This window comes from Centropristis striata, chromosome 1 (genome assembly GCF_030273125.1).
Source record: "Centropristis striata isolate RG_2023a ecotype Rhode Island chromosome 1, C.striata_1.0, whole genome shotgun sequence".
NCBI lineage: Eukaryota > Metazoa > Chordata > Actinopteri > Perciformes > Serranidae > Centropristis > Centropristis striata.
In genome coordinates, this window is record NC_081517.1 from 13,435,228 (window position 1) to 13,450,806 (window position 15,579).

General features: G+C 36.2%; 1 protein-coding gene across 2 annotated transcripts in view; it reads right to left on the reverse strand.

Annotated features, from left to right (window-relative positions):
- Positions 1-15,579, reverse strand: part of akt3b (v-akt murine thymoma viral oncogene homolog 3b) — a 33,394-nt gene that overhangs the window by 5,144 nt on the left and 12,671 nt on the right. For both annotated transcript variants that reach the window (XR_009394177.1, XM_059331744.1), the window contains exons 3-13: positions 12,800-12,925; positions 12,600-12,711; positions 8,777-8,921; positions 8,550-8,681; positions 7,244-7,309; positions 7,030-7,098; positions 5,662-5,784; positions 4,718-4,846; positions 3,659-3,873; positions 2,163-2,250; positions 903-1,005 (exon numbers count right to left, since the gene is read on the reverse strand). Coding sequence is in view for 1 of the 2 variants with exons in the window: in XM_059331744.1 (XP_059187727.1) it covers positions 903-1,005; positions 2,163-2,250; positions 3,659-3,873; positions 4,718-4,846; positions 5,662-5,784; positions 7,030-7,098; positions 7,244-7,309; positions 8,550-8,681; positions 8,777-8,921; positions 12,600-12,711; positions 12,800-12,925 (1,308 nt within the window). In the remaining variant the exon portion in view is untranslated. The remainder of the gene's footprint in view (positions 1-902; positions 1,006-2,162; positions 2,251-3,658; positions 3,874-4,717; positions 4,847-5,661; positions 5,785-7,029; positions 7,099-7,243; positions 7,310-8,549; positions 8,682-8,776; positions 8,922-12,599; positions 12,712-12,799; positions 12,926-15,579) is intronic.

The following is a 15,579-nucleotide window of genomic DNA, read 5'->3' on the forward strand; positions in this document are numbered from 1 at the left end:
GGCTAATCCTTCAGTAAACAGGAGAAGAAGAGATTGAGCATGAGAGAAATAAAATTTGGCCACCTACAAGAGAAAATATGTCTTCGGGAATTAGATTTAATTGAGCAATTTCTAATAGTTCTTTCATGTCAGAAGAAGCAGCTGATCAGTCATGTGAGTTAAAAGTTTAGAACTTATTCAGAAATAGCTCTCTGCTCTGTGTAAACAGCCTCTCCTGTCCTCTCCTCTCTGCTCTATGTAAACAGCCTCTCCTGTCCTCTCCCCTCTGCTCTGTGTAAACAGCCTCTCCTGTCCTCTCCTCTCTGCTCTATGTAAACAGGCTGCAGTTTTGTCTAATTTTCAGTGTATATTTGTCACGTGACTGTTTGTATTTTTGACGATCATTTAAAGAAAACATACGTTTCAATCCATCTAATCTATCTACACGTCCAACATCTGGATTGGATGGATTTCTATAAAACTTGTTTCAGATGAAAACATTTCACTTCACGCGCCTGGAGAGAACGTTGTTAATACATACAACATTGCAAATACTATCTATATATCTATAGCGCCACCATGTAGGAGAGACTGTGGGGCAATAAATGAATATCATTTTCATGTATTTTGGCTTTTTCCTGGAATCGTACAGTTTTTGGGAATTTGGGAATTCTTCCCTATGATATATCCAAGTCATGTAAGGTTTGGTAGATGATGAGATAATATGTTTTGAGGAGACAGATACTTAACGAAAATCATGTTGGCAACTTGTAAAAAGACCATCAGGAAGAGGTGTGACAATATTTACATGTCAACGACAAGATGAGAGAATAAAGTTCTGAGTGTGTCACAGAAGAGGAGAGACAATAAAAATACAGTTTAACAAAGAGAAATGTTAAGTGCCAGCAGAAACACATGCTTACATTTCTCTGGCGGAGTGATGGTGATGGTCTGTGCTGTGAACTCCTCGTCGAAGTAGCGCGTGTCCGTCTCTGAGCTGACCTGGGGCTGGAATGGAGGGACCAGCTGCAGCCGGACAGGAAGCAGAAGAGAGTCAGTGACTGAGGTGGGACTGCTGAGTTTGTTGTGTGAAGGTTAACAAATACTGGCTGAGTATGGTCAACATATATATATATATATATATATATATATATATATATATATATATATACTGTATCTACATCATATTCAGCATGTTGTCAACATCTTTGTTCTCTCCTAAACACAGAGTCGCCTTATGACCTGCTTCATTATATATAGAATCATTAATAGGAGTTATTGGACCCCACACAAGATGGCAAGACTATAGCTGTGTGAATCAGAGGTTTGCAGGAGATGTGACAGGAGTAGGAGCACACTGGCTATAAGAGTGTGAAATGTTAGAAAGATACATTAAAATTAAACTTAAACCTATAAATAATTAACCTATGATAAATCGGAATTTAAATGGGGAATTGGACTTTACAGGGAAATTAAATTATGGTAATAATATTTAAAAATGGTGTCCAGCTCTCCTTTGTGCATGTTGTTCTTGTTGTCACAATGTTAAAAAAAGAAGGCGAAATTACAAAATGCAGAGACATCGTTTAGCGACATAAGGTGAAGAGGTGTCTGTGTTTACTTTTTCAGCCACTTTTATCTTGTTTAGAGGCAGTTTGGAAAGTAACTGAGTACATTAACTCATGTACTGTACTTTAGTGTAGCGCTATAAGTCCAAATGTATTGAAAAGACAAAAAATATATAAATACTCTGCTCCAGTACATTATTAATTCTACATTATAAACCATAATATAATTGATGCATCAAGATAACGAGAAAACTAAGAGAATGTTGCTGATTTTAGCCCATTTTGTTTTTTCAAATATCTAATGCAGAAATGCAGCGAAGAATGGATGTTAAACTCTTACACTTAAAAATCATCAGTCATTGCTTTTAAACTAAGAGGAAAAGAGTGTGTGTGTGTTCTGAGGAGTGTGTGTTGTCTGGACTGCTTTATGTTGTTCAGATCAGACGGAGATGAGGTAATTTTTTCTTTTCTGTTCTATTTTGGAGTTTATACGTCCCAGCTAGACTTCTTTTGAAGAATTAGGTAACCCTGATCCCAGAATATCTCAGGTACGCTGTTTGAATAAATTACGGCTGGAGACGGGATGACGTCTCCGCAGATAAATCCCGTTCTCACCTTCTTGTCGTAGACGTCCTGCCAGTCGACTGTGCCAAAGAAACTGTGTCGCATGATCTCCTTAGCGTCATCCGGTCCGCCGCCCAGCCTGTCACACAGGAGAAGAAGAAGAAGACGTCGGAGTCAGACTTCAAAACGCTCCTCTGACAAAGTCTCCATCAATGGACCCAGAATATCCACCTGCTACGGAGCCCAGAATAACTCTCCGGGGGTGAACGAGTTCGCCATGTGAAGCTGCAGTAGCCTCTTTTCTCCAGTTTGTTCATTAGAGACAGAAAACGCCTCCGGGACAATCAGAGTGGGAAATTAACAGCAGCCACCAGCCACTTCTGTCTAACAGCACTTTTGCTGAATACAAATTATCATGAGGAGGTTTTTTGTTCTCCTTCTTAACGCTGAGACTTTAATTTAAACCAGGGGATTCTTGGACGTACAGGACACGTTTTTTAATCTCCTGTCCTGTGAATCAGAACCAGGATCCTGAGAGGTCAAAAGGTCATAATGGGTGGAGGAGTTTTGGGTTTAATCCTGATAAAGTGAGTGTTTAAACACCAACAAAAATACCATCCTACAGCACAAACCCTGGAAAGAAATGACACTATGACACTGCTATTTTGGTCCGCCCCTCAGAACAAGTGACAGAAGCACCTTTCAGACGCAAAATTTAGACCTCTGTTTTTTCCGCCTGCAAACAGAACGCACCAGAGGCGTGATGGGGAACCAAGCGATCCTAGCTCTGTACCACCGACAGAAAATACATAACGTAGGTTATACATGCAACCAGGACTTGTGTTATAAGACAGGAAGTGGAGCGTATCATGAGAAACGCAGTCCGACAGTAAGCCAATCATGTTCAGTTAAACGCAGAACAACTTTGCTGAGTCTGCAGAATCTCTACGGACAAACAGACGACGTACAGTTCACCATCACTGTTTCGAATGCACTCGCTGCTGCTGACGCTTTTTGTACCAGGGTCTCTGCAGGTTTCAACAAGTCAAATTTAAGACTTTTAAAGACATTTTTAAGACCATAATGAATACAATTTAAGACCCATTTCACATCCATACTGGCAAAAAAGTACAAAGACAGGAAATCATATCGTGGGGCTGATACGCTGATTCACACCTCTAATAAATACGCAGCATTCCCACTGCAAAGGATTATTAACCTCTGCGACTCCGTAAGGACTTCTGAGTCCTCGGCTGACTTTTTGTCTTTCAGAGGTTTCTGCAGGCTCATTCCTAATGATAATACTGATATCAGATGGAACTAGGAGACCTCAGGAGTCCATTGGTACCACCGTCTTGTAAGCTTGTTGGGAAATGGGCGAAAAAAACAAACACCTAGTTTTATAGAAATCTGGTGTTTCCATCTAGCATTTCTCATGTGAATCTTCAAACTGTGCAGAGAAATGTGTTGATGGAAACAGTCAAAGCACACTCTCACTTCTGCTGAGGAAAGCTCCACATTATTTGTGTGTTTCAGCGTGCATGTACCGTTTGTTGGGGTCCTTGATGAGCAGCCCTGACAGCAGCGACTTGGCGTCGGCCGACAGCGTTCGTGGGAACTTGATCTCCTCCATGAGGATGAGCTCGAACAGCTTCTCGTGGTCCTGGTTGTAGAACGGCAGGCGGCCGCACATCATCTCGTACGTCACCACGCCCAAACCCCACCAGTCCACCGCCCGGCCGTAGTCGTTGTCCTCCAGCACCTGATGACACACAACCATCAAGTTATCAGTATTTTTTATTAGATTTACTGTCGGTTACCAGAGATAAGGGTTGAAAACTTTTAAAACTTGGATTTTAAATTTGTTTTCCAGAAAAGTTTCTTTCAGATGTATTATTCCTGGTCCTGACATATGTGATATCCGCTTTCAGATCCTCTTAATGGGAAAATAACTTACAAAATCTCCACCAAGAACCACATTAGAAGAAGTGAAATTAGTTTCTGACATTCTGCTTTCTGTTTGTGAATAAAACATTTAGCTGCCGTTAGAGGAACTACGTCCCAGGGTGGTAACCGCTCGGTGACAAACAAAACACATTCTCTTTCCTCATTTCATCATAAAAGGACAAAAACAAACAGAGCCAGAAATTTAAACTGGCAAAGACACTACATAAAGCTGAATTTAACATTCAAAATAACTTTCTCTGATGGTGTTCGGTGAACACGAGACGTCCAACGACTACAATGATTCATCTGGTTCAAATACAGAGTTAAAAACCACCAAGATCTAAAGAGTTTATGGTAAAAATGTGGCTTAACACTGGATAAAAAGTCAGTTTATGACAACTTCTGGCACTTAACAACATCACTGACAGGGGATTAGAAGCAGCTGATGAGTGTGTTCTTGATCAAATTTACAGATTTATTTGGTTTGAAAATTGTTGCAAACAATTGGAATAATGTGGACACACAACTGCCCTGACCCTGATCGTTGCCTCAGGAAGAGAAAGTCTTATTTTCTGGTTGTTTGCTTTCTAAATCACTGCAGGTTCCCATCAGCTGAGACCCAAATTCTTAAAATGTTTGCTGTTTGTGTGAGCTCTGACCTCGGGAGCCAGGTACTCCGGTGTTCCACAGAAGGTCTTCATGGTGGCAGTGTCGGTGATGCCTTCTTTGCAGAGGCCAAAGTCTGTGATCTTGATGTGGCCGTCTTTGTCCAACATGAGGTTCTCCAGCTGACGAGGAGGAAACAAAGAAACATGACGTGCACCATCAGAACGTGCTTCTGCACGTTTATACATCAGGGTACATACAGAAAGACTTCAGTTGAATTTAATATACAATATTTTTTTAAGACGACATTTATCTGCAACTGTAGCAGCAACCTTTCTAACTTCTACATTTGTAATTTCTTTTTTGTAAATTTGCCACTTTAATCTCAGAGAATTTCTGGAGGCTTTTCTCAAAAATGTATGACCCTGTATATGTCAGAATATTACATTTTCCCCATAGATTTGTGAGTTTTTCTGTGTTTTTCTTTTCTGCAAATTTGTAAAAAAAAAAAAAAAAAATTGTAAATTTGCCACTTTAATCTCAGATAATTAAAAAAAATTCTCAGAAATGCATGACTTCAAAATGTCTGAGAATATTCAGTTTTTTCCCTATAAATTTGTATTATTTCCCTATAAATTTGTATTTTTTCCCCCTTAAATTTGTATTTTTTTCCCTATAAATTTGTATTTTTTTCCCCATAAATTTGATTTTTTTTCCCCTATAAATTTGTCTCAGAGAATTTCAGAAATTACTCTATAATGTCTAGGAATATTCAAGTTTTTCACATAAATTTGTATTTTTTCTTGTATATTTACTACTTTAATCTCACTTTCTCACAAATGTAGGATTTTATAATGTGTAAGAATGTCTAACATCATTGTTGGGGGTAACTGATTATAAAGTCCAACCTTTTAAAACCTAGCAGACACCCTGTACAAGTTAAAGAACTGTTAATACAGGTGACTAATATAAACTCAGCCTCAGCGAGTCAGTTTACCTTCAGATCGCGGTAGACGATCTTGGCAGAATGTAGGTAGTCGAGAGCAGAGACGATCTCAGCGCCGTAGAAACGGGTGCGGTCCTCCGAAAATACTCTTTCTCTTGACAAATGGAAAAACAGCTGCCAAGAAAAACAAACAAGAGTTCAAACACCTCAGACATCTCCGCTGTTTGAGTTAAGGAAAATATGAAAATCTCTGCTGGATGTTTTCTGCAGTGGATCCAGGAGAGGCTGGTTTCACATTAGTTCAAACAGAAGAACAGTTCTGGACTCTCCGATCAGTAATCAATAGTAAGTTGGGAGTTCTGCCGCTGATACTGACATTGTACTATCCAATAATACTCAAGTTTTTTCTTGTTAATTTTTTTGTTTTTTTCTTGTTAATTTGTCCCTTTAATCTCAGAAATTTGTGAGAAAAACACAGACATTTTCTGACTTCATAATATCTAAGAATATTAAATTTATTTATATTTATTTATTAAATTAAAAAATATATATATTGTAAATTTGCAACTTTAATCTCAGACTTTTCTTTCTCAGAGTTTTCTTCTCAGAAATGTAGGACTCTATAATGTGTGAGATAATTCATGTTTTTCCCCATAAATCTGTGAGGGTTTTTTTTTTGTAATTTTGCCACTTTAATCTCAGAATTTCTGAGTTTTTTTACTCAGAAATGTATGACTTTATAATGTCTGAAAATATTCTTTTTTCCCCCCATTAATTTGCCACTTGAATCGGCAGTTACGTTTTCTTTCTCTCAGAAATGTATGACTTTATAAAATCAGAGAATATTCTAATTATTTCTCATAAAATTGTTAGATTTTTTTCTTTAAATTTGCCACTTCAATCTCAGAGTTTTCTTCTCAGAAATTTCTGATTTCATAATGTATTGAGAGTATTCAATTTTCCCCCCATATAAATTTGTGAGTTTTTTCCTGTAAATTTACCACTTTAATTCTCAGAGAATGAATTTTCTTTCTCAGAAATGTATGACTTAATGATGTCTTCAAAATGCTGAGGGAAAATCATCGATAGAAACTGACTGTTGTCAATGCTGCTGCGGGTTTCAAACCTCCATCGACCTCCATCATGATCGGATTTTGCTGTTGTTAATTTAAAGACGCGTTCATGAATTCTCCCACCACAGCTCTTTGTTACAAATCTAAAATCTTAAAACTAAGCGTACCAGCAGACAGCCCGGTCCTGCTGCGACTCTCTAAATAAGAGCACAACGAGAGGAGTGACTGCTTTCTGCAGAAGCTCTTTGAATCAAACCGTCATCATTCTTCAAAAAGTCTTGAAATAACTTCAGAACATCTGCCAGCATCAAAAACACACAAAAACAGAGATCCATTGAAGTCTCACCTCTCCTCCGTTGACATACTCCATTACAAAGCACAGTCGATCCTTCGTCTGGAACGAGTACTTCAGAGACTGAAACACACAAGATACACACTCTTAAACTCATGTTTCAAACATGTTTAGTTCTTAGAGAACAGAAGTTCTGTGGTCAGTTTATTCCAACATGTAGTTCACAGCTGTACAGGTATGTTTGCTCACTCTGCATGCTGATACTCACAGTTAGGAATGGATGCCGAGTGTTTTTTAATACCCTACTTTCTGTGAGTGTGTGAGCAACTTCATCCTGTGATAAAAGAGGAAAGAGAAGAGGTACGGCGATTAGTCAGGAGACAAAAGGAGACAATGGATGGTCGAGCATTTAGAATTTTTTGCTATTTCTACACAGAGTCATGGCAGTTACTCTACAGACAATTAAACTACGACAGCATTTTAGGGCAATTGTAGTTTTAAAAACATAATGCAGGCAACCAGCGATGTCTATGGTGTTGTGCTGATCCAACCTTGCAAAGTGAAAAAATGTGGTTCCTTGACAGAAAAAAAACACTATTTGCTTTTTGTTTTTCCCTGTAAATTTGTGACTTTTCCCCAAATTATGTATGACATTGTAATATCCAATAATACTCAAGTTTTTTCCTGTAAATTTGTTTGTTTTTTCTTGCAAATGTGTCACTTTAATCTAAGAAATTTGTGAGGAAAAAACACAGAAATTCTCTGACTTTAAAATAAGAATATTACATTTTTCCTGTAATTTTTGTTTTTTACATACATGTTTTAGGTTTTTTTTCTTGTCAATTTGCCATTTTAACCTCAGAGAATTTCTGCATTTTTCTTACAAATGTATGACCTTGTAATGTTTGAGAATATAACATTTTCTTTCCCATACATTTTTTTTTTTGTTGCTGTAAATTTAATCTCAGAGAATTTCTGGCAGGGTTTCTCAGAAATTTCAGACTTCATAGTATAATTTCCGAGAATATTACATTTTGTTTTATATACATTTGTGATTTTTGTCAATTTGCCATTTTAATCTAAATAAATCACTCTATAATGTCTGAGAATGTTTTTTTTAATTATAGTTTTTAATATTACTATTTTTTCTTGTAAATTTGCCACTTTAATCTCAGATAATTTAAGGGTTTTTTCTCAGAAATGTATGACCAAGTTTTTTTCCATAAAACCGTCATTTTTTTTCTTGTAAATTTGCCACTTTGCCTCAGATATTTAGTAGTAAAGTTTTCTTCTCAGAAATTTTTGACTCCATAATGTCTGAGAATATTCAAGTTATTTCCTCTAAATTTGTGATTTTTGTCTTGTAAATTTACCACTTTAATCTCGGAGAATATCCACTTTTTACTCATACATTTACTGACTTTAATCTCGAATATCCAGATTTTTTTCCTCTAAATATTGCCCCTCTCCAGCTCCTTCATGATTTTTATTTTTAATCTATAAAAACACCCCTAATACACCATCTTATGCAACAACAGCAGCAACAAGTAAAATCTGCTACAGATGAAAAGGACCTTGGCTATGATGACTTCCTTCTTGAGGATCTTCATGGCGTAGTAGGTGCCACTCGCCTTCTCCCTCACCAGAATGACTTTCCCAAAAGTGCCTTTGCCCAGAAGCTTCAGATAGTCAAAGTCATTCATTGTCTGCACAGAGAAACAAATCGGAAGAATAAAGTTTAGAAACTCCATCATTCAGTGCACTGACCTCCTCTTTTCAAAATAAAAGTCTGTGAGCTCACCTTTCGTTTGTAGTGGCTGATGGAGGTGTCCATCTCCTCCTCGTTGACGTTCTCGATCTGGGAGGTGGGGCTGCACAGGATGCCCTCCTCCTCCTGCTTGGCCAGAGACTCCGCTACCATCTGGATGGCCTCGGCCCACTCGTCCCTGCAGGACACAACAACAACAACAACAAGACTGAAAGTCTGATGTGACTCAAGTTATTTCTGTTAACTGCTGCCTTTGATTAAAATGAAATGTTTTATTTTATTTTTGTTAAATTGTTAATACTTATTATATTTCTACTTGTTTGAATTGTAAATTGTTAAAACTATTTTATATTCTTACTTGTTTATTTGCTAAAACCTCTTATATTTCTACTTTATATTGCTGTTTACTATTTATTGTTTTTTTGCTATCCACTTTGCTGCTGTAACTTTGGAAATTTCCCGCCTGTGGGACTAATAAAGGAAATCCTAATCTTAAATAATTATTAATTTTACATCTCATCCACTGAAACTCTTGTTGTATTTTTTATTTCTGTGTGATTCTATTTTAGCCTGTTCTTATTTAGATTTTTTTGGCTCTTTAATTGCATGTAAACATCCTTTATATAATGTGTTAATAATATAACTTTATCATTTTTACGTAAAGAACTTTGAATTGTCTTGTTCCTGAAATCTGCTATATGAATAACTGCCTTGCCTAAACCTTCAGACAGACTTAAAGGAATATTTTCCTAACTTTAGACTCACATATTTTTTTACACACAACATTTATTGCACATCTGCCTTGAGAGAGGGATCCCTCCTCAGGTGCTGTTTCCTTAAGTCTCTTCCAATATTTTTTTCTTAAAAGGTTTTTTTGGTTGAGTTTTTACCAATTCGATGCAAATGTCAAACACTCAGCTTTTATGATACTGACAAAATTAGTCCAGAATTGTATTGAATCTGGATGCTTCTTTGTAAATGACATTTTGCAAGGTTCTTTATTGTGTATTTGTATCGTATAGCTTGTTTTTCATGTTTGTATATTTTGTAGGTGTTGTCTATGTGTACAATGTTGTGATGCTTTTATTTTGAAAAAGGTGTGGTCCAGTGTGAAACGTGTGCTTTTATTTTGAAAGGTAGTAACAGGAAATAAAAGGTGGAACGGTAAAATGAAAAGAATGGTAAATAAAAGAGAAGCCAGAGGCAAATTTATTCAGTATAAAATAATTCATAGATATTATTTTACCGCATCAAGAATGGGTTTAATGAATAATGATCTATGTTGGAAGTGTGGGGCAGAAAGTGGCACATTTATGCCTTTTATCCATGCATTATGGGAATGTTCGAAGATCCTCCCCTTGAGGGAAAAAGTGATAGATTACATGAGCAAATCATTAAATTGTGAACTTCCCAGGTCACAAAGAGATGTCTCCTTGGAGACAGAATTATGGTACCCCTGTTGAACAAATACAGTTTTAGAATATTAAAAACTGGCCTAACAACATGTGTAAGGACTATTCTGAGGTGTTGGAGGGAACCCCAAGCTCCCACACTGAGTCTGTGGAAAACACAGATGATGGAGACTGTGGCATGTGAGAAGATGTTGGGGAGATTAAATTGTGAAAATGATATGATAAAAGAAAAATGAGATAGTTTTGGTAGACAGATGTGTTAATTTGCCTGCCTCGCCTACTCACCTGCCTGTCTAATTTCAGTTAATTTATTTTCAGATTTTGTATTTTATTTTATTCATTTATTTTATTTTGAATATTTATTTACTATTATTTTAATTTTTTTATGACCTCCACCCTGTTTGTTTTGTTCGATGTTCGTCTGTCTGTTGTAATAATGAAAATATAATAAAAACTTTGAATAATAATAAAAAAAAAGAATGGTAAATAATAATGAGTGCTTCGTAATTCATATAAAGTTCATATAAAGAATCAAAAATGCTTCTATAATGCCTGGCTGACAGGGACACAAGGTTGGTTAAAGTTTATTTTCTTCTGTCATATAAATTAGTGCTATTTTTATTGTCTTAACTTTTGTAAAAGTGTTTATTTGCTAAAGTGCGAATGCTAAATGTTTGCTATTGTTTTTAAATCTTTAAATCAGCCAGGGATGCTTCATTCTTTGAATAAAATGAGCTGGTGTCCAGTGAGATCCAACTGTTTGATCTCAATTCAAACCTGATTTATAAGTTTAGATTTAAATTTTGTTTAATATTTATTCTCATTATTATCAATCTGAGATCTTGTGGAGTTTCGGTTCATTTTGTACAAAAAGATTAAGAGGTAAAAATGAAAAATCAAACTACGTCTTACACTTTTTGCTGACTTCATCTTCATCAAGTGCTAACTTTAAAAAATAATATGTTATTTTATCCATTTCGACACATATATATCATATATCCACCTGGTAAAAACCTTCAGACCTCATCAGGAGCTCGCAGGATGTTTTTAGACGTGTTCATAACAAGCCTTGAGCTCCAGGTATAGAGTCATAATGTATACATTACACATTATATTGTGTTTGGGAACGAAAAGCCTTAAAAACTTGGCGTCCCGCCTCGGCCCACTCCCCGGCTTCCTGTCTTTCTTCTCACTGTGTTGACAGACTTTGTTGTGTTGTTGAGGATAATTTAACACAAAAACTGGTTCAGGACTGAAAACTTGAGTTTTTTGTCATCTCCCATGACCTTTTATATTAATTGCATTTATATTTATCCTATCAGGACAAAAGTAGCAGTTAAATAGGTCGTACGGACGTAAACCTTCATAAGACATTATAAGAAGAAAAAAAACCTATTACTTCTATTATATTTTGCATTGTTTTATCTTTAATATTATGGGAGAGAATCTGGACCAGATTCAAGACAGATTGTTCCTCATCTTCAACACAAACAAAAAAAGTGTTTCAGGAGCTGTCATAACACAAATTTCTGGACTATAATCTCTGCATAATTGCACACACATTCTTTATTCATTCTGTAATTGTTGCAGATTCTCTGGTCAATATTCTGCACAAAACTGTTTTACTTTGGTACATACTTTATTGACCTAACTTTGATTTGCCCGTTTGATTGTTTTTTTTCCATTTGTTTTGTGTGGGGTTTTTTGGTAGGTTTTGTTGTTTTGTTTAATCATTTTTTATTGGTTTAAGTAGAACTTTCACAATAGTACAAATTGAGTACTGCATCACAAAAAATATATATATTTTGCACAAAAACTGTACAGATATTTCCTTTTGTAACTGATAGTTTGTGCTCATTTTTAAAAAATCCTTTTTATTTTAATTTCAATGATTTCATCATTTTAATTTTCCTTGATTATGTTTCATGAAAGTGCTTGCTTTTATCCTTTATTTTATCTTATTATATGATTCCCTTTTTTCCAGTAATACGAATTTCAGATTTTTTATTTTATTTTTTTTATTTTTTTCATTCTTCCGATATTTCTTTGTAATACGTTTTTAAGGTTTTTTAAAAGCTCAAACATGATTTTATGATATGATGTGATTTATGAAAAAATATTGTTTTCTAATTATTGCATTTGTTTGATCTCAATTCAAACCTGATTTATTTTTTTGTTTAGATTTAAATCTTGTTTCATATTTATTCAAATTGTTATTGACCAGAGATTTCGGTTTCGGTTAATTTTGTGCAAAAAACGTTCAGATTAAGAGGTCAAAATATTTCGTTTCACCTGTCATTTGAATTTCTTTTTGTAAAAAAAAAGAAAATTGAGAATTTTCAGACATTTTAGATATATTGTGCATCAGCTCGTCTAAATTGAGCCTGGTCCGTAAAATAAATACATAGCAGATGAAGTTTCTTTGGACTCGTCTGCAGGCTCACCTCTCATCAGGAGTGTCGACGTGGAAAGTCCTCTCGATGACGGTGGTCCACTGCAGGCAGCGGATGATGAAGGTGTTGGGCTTGGGTCGCTCCGTCTTCATCAGCTGACATTCTGGAAGTCGGGTAGAGAGAAGGACGGCTGTTATTCATTTGTTCAGTAGATGAAACGTGCGGCGCGGGCCTCTGTGTCCGGCTCTTACTTGCTACAGAGAAGTTGTTGAGCGGGTAGGCCAGGTCGGAGTCCTGCGGTTTGTCCTTGTAGCCGATGAAAGAGCCGTCTGTCTTCAGCAGAAAGTAGCGCGGTCGCCAGTTCTTGATGTACTCACCTGCAGGGAAATAAAGCGACAGCGACAGGTTACAGTCTGCTGCACGCACATGTGTTCACAGCTGGAAGCAGCAGAGCTCGGGCTGTCTACATTAGTATCAGTTTAATCTGTGATAAATGACGAGGACGTGGAGGTTTATTAGAGTCAGGAGGATCTCAGAACATCACCGGTTGCTTTTTTTAAGCTGAAATTTTGGGTGATTTTTGTCATTTTATTCTGAGGATTTTAAAGCATGCCTTCAAACATTTTTAAAACTGATACATTGAACACATTTCTATAACACACATTTCTATTGTCAATTTTACTATTTTTATTCTTGAGAGTGCTTGTTTTTATCTTTTATTTTCTCTTACTATATTCTATTGTTGTGTGTTTAAACCTACAAACGTGATTCTGATTATTTTCAATTTCAAATTTTAAATAGAGTTTTTGGATGAGGATTTTTTTCCCCCACTGATCTGATTTACAGATTCTTTTCTCTTTTTATGTACATTAAGAAAATGATTTTCCTTTTTTAAATTATTTTTTCTTTTGGCATGGGGGGTTCACACATTAATGTAAATTAAAAAAATATCCTCAATATATAAAAGAACAGAGATTTATTTTATGTTTTTCATTAAACAAATGAATACACTGAATTAAATATTCACCCAAAAAGTAAATAATGCAACTTAAAAATAGTCAAAATGATCAACAGGTGGCCTTTTTCTTTCACCAGTAGCTCAGAAACAGCTGGGAAGATATTTTAGATATATTGTCCATCAGCTGTTCAAATAGAACCTGTTCTGTCAAATATATACCAAAAAAAAAAACAGATTAAGTTTCTTTAGAATCATATGTGAGAAAAACTTGTGAAAATATTAAAATCTCCTTGATAAATAAAAGCAGCGAGCAGAATGGATAAAGTGTTGCTGACATTATTTAGTAAATAAACCTGCAGGAAACACAAAGGGAATATCAAGTTATCATGTCCAGGTATCATATGATAAATCCAGATTGTAATTATCATCACAGGCCTAATAACAGCTTTTATGTTTCTCAGCAAACAAATTAATTTAAACATCTGCGAACACTTGGAGCTGAAGAGGAATTCTCTCATTCAGCAGCCACGAAGTGTTGGTTCCCTGCTGCTCCGACTCATCAACTATGTGACATAATTCTAATGTTGCAGTAAATGAATATGTCGTGGTGAGATGTTGAACATCTTACAGAGTCAGAGAACAAGGCGCTGGAACCACAGCAGCTCTGTTTCAGCGATCAGCCGCCTCAGCAGCTTCTTTTCCAACAAATCTGACGAAACTCTGCTCACTATCGTCACTCAGCTTCAGAACAACAGTGTGACCAGGACGACAACAACAGAGATGGGATGGAGTCAGAAAACACAGACAACAGTTACATTTAAAAGCTGATAAGCAGCAGAGAAATGTAACAGTTTAGGATAACCTTTTTATTTTTACTGGATCAAGCAACATAATCTACAGATTTGCCTCCAAGCATCTTCTCAGTGAACTGGAAATCATCCACAACACAACCAATCATTTATTGTTGGACCCCAATTGGCAAAACTTTCCATATCCCTGCTCACTGCTCAATATCTCAAACAGCAGCCTCATTTTACACCCTCACAAAGTAATTTATAATAATAATAACTTCATTTGTATAGCACCTTTCATACATAAAATGCAGCTCAAAGTGCTCCGCAGTATGGCATTGAAATCCAACAGAGGCAACTTAAAGTGCTTCACAGTTTCATTAAAAACAAAAAACACAGAAAAAAAAATGGAAAGAAAATACACAAGATAAAAACATGAAGAAAATAGAGAAAGAGTAAATGTTACAAATTAAAGGCAGAAGAATAAAAGTATGAAAAATGGAAATAGAAAAAAACAAACTACATTAGCTGAATTTTTACCGAAATCAGTAAGTCTTCAATTGATTTTTGAAAATATCAACAGACGATTGAAAAACTGGCTAAAACTCCACAGCTTCATTCAGTTCCCCTCCTTCAATAACTCATTATAAGCCTTTGAATCTGCTACCACAGAGCACTGAGCAGGGTAAAACTCTTGCGAGAGTTAGGCGTGAGGAGCGATATTGACCAAAGCTCTTCACAAACCTACGGGTGACGTCACGGGGACTACGTATACGTTTTATACATTATATGCAGAGAAAAGCACATCCATGTAACTGGTTTCACACCTCTGAGCTGTCACGGCAGGTGGAGGAAACCAAAATGCACCAATAAATGCCAAAGAAATCTCCAACATAGTAAACAGTGATATAAACAAACAGGTATACTTAAAAAATCCTCTCTCCACTGAGAGAGTAAATATATTTAACATGTTTGCTTCTGGGTGTGCACACACACGGACTCAAAAGTATAGAGAGCGTAAAGCTGCTATTCATGTGAATGGGACGTGATGTCGCAGCCAAACGCCAACTCCTGAGCTACAGATGTTTAAATGGCGCCAAACGGCACGACAGTACACTACAGGAGAGTTTGGAAAAACTCAAATGCTGAAAAGTGTTCAACAAGCACGTACCACAAGGTAAAACACAGAAAGCGAAACTATTCTATACTCGGGAGCCAAACTTAGCAGCAGAAAGTGAACAACTTCTAAATGTGAAGAACTGCAGCTACGTCACAATACAAA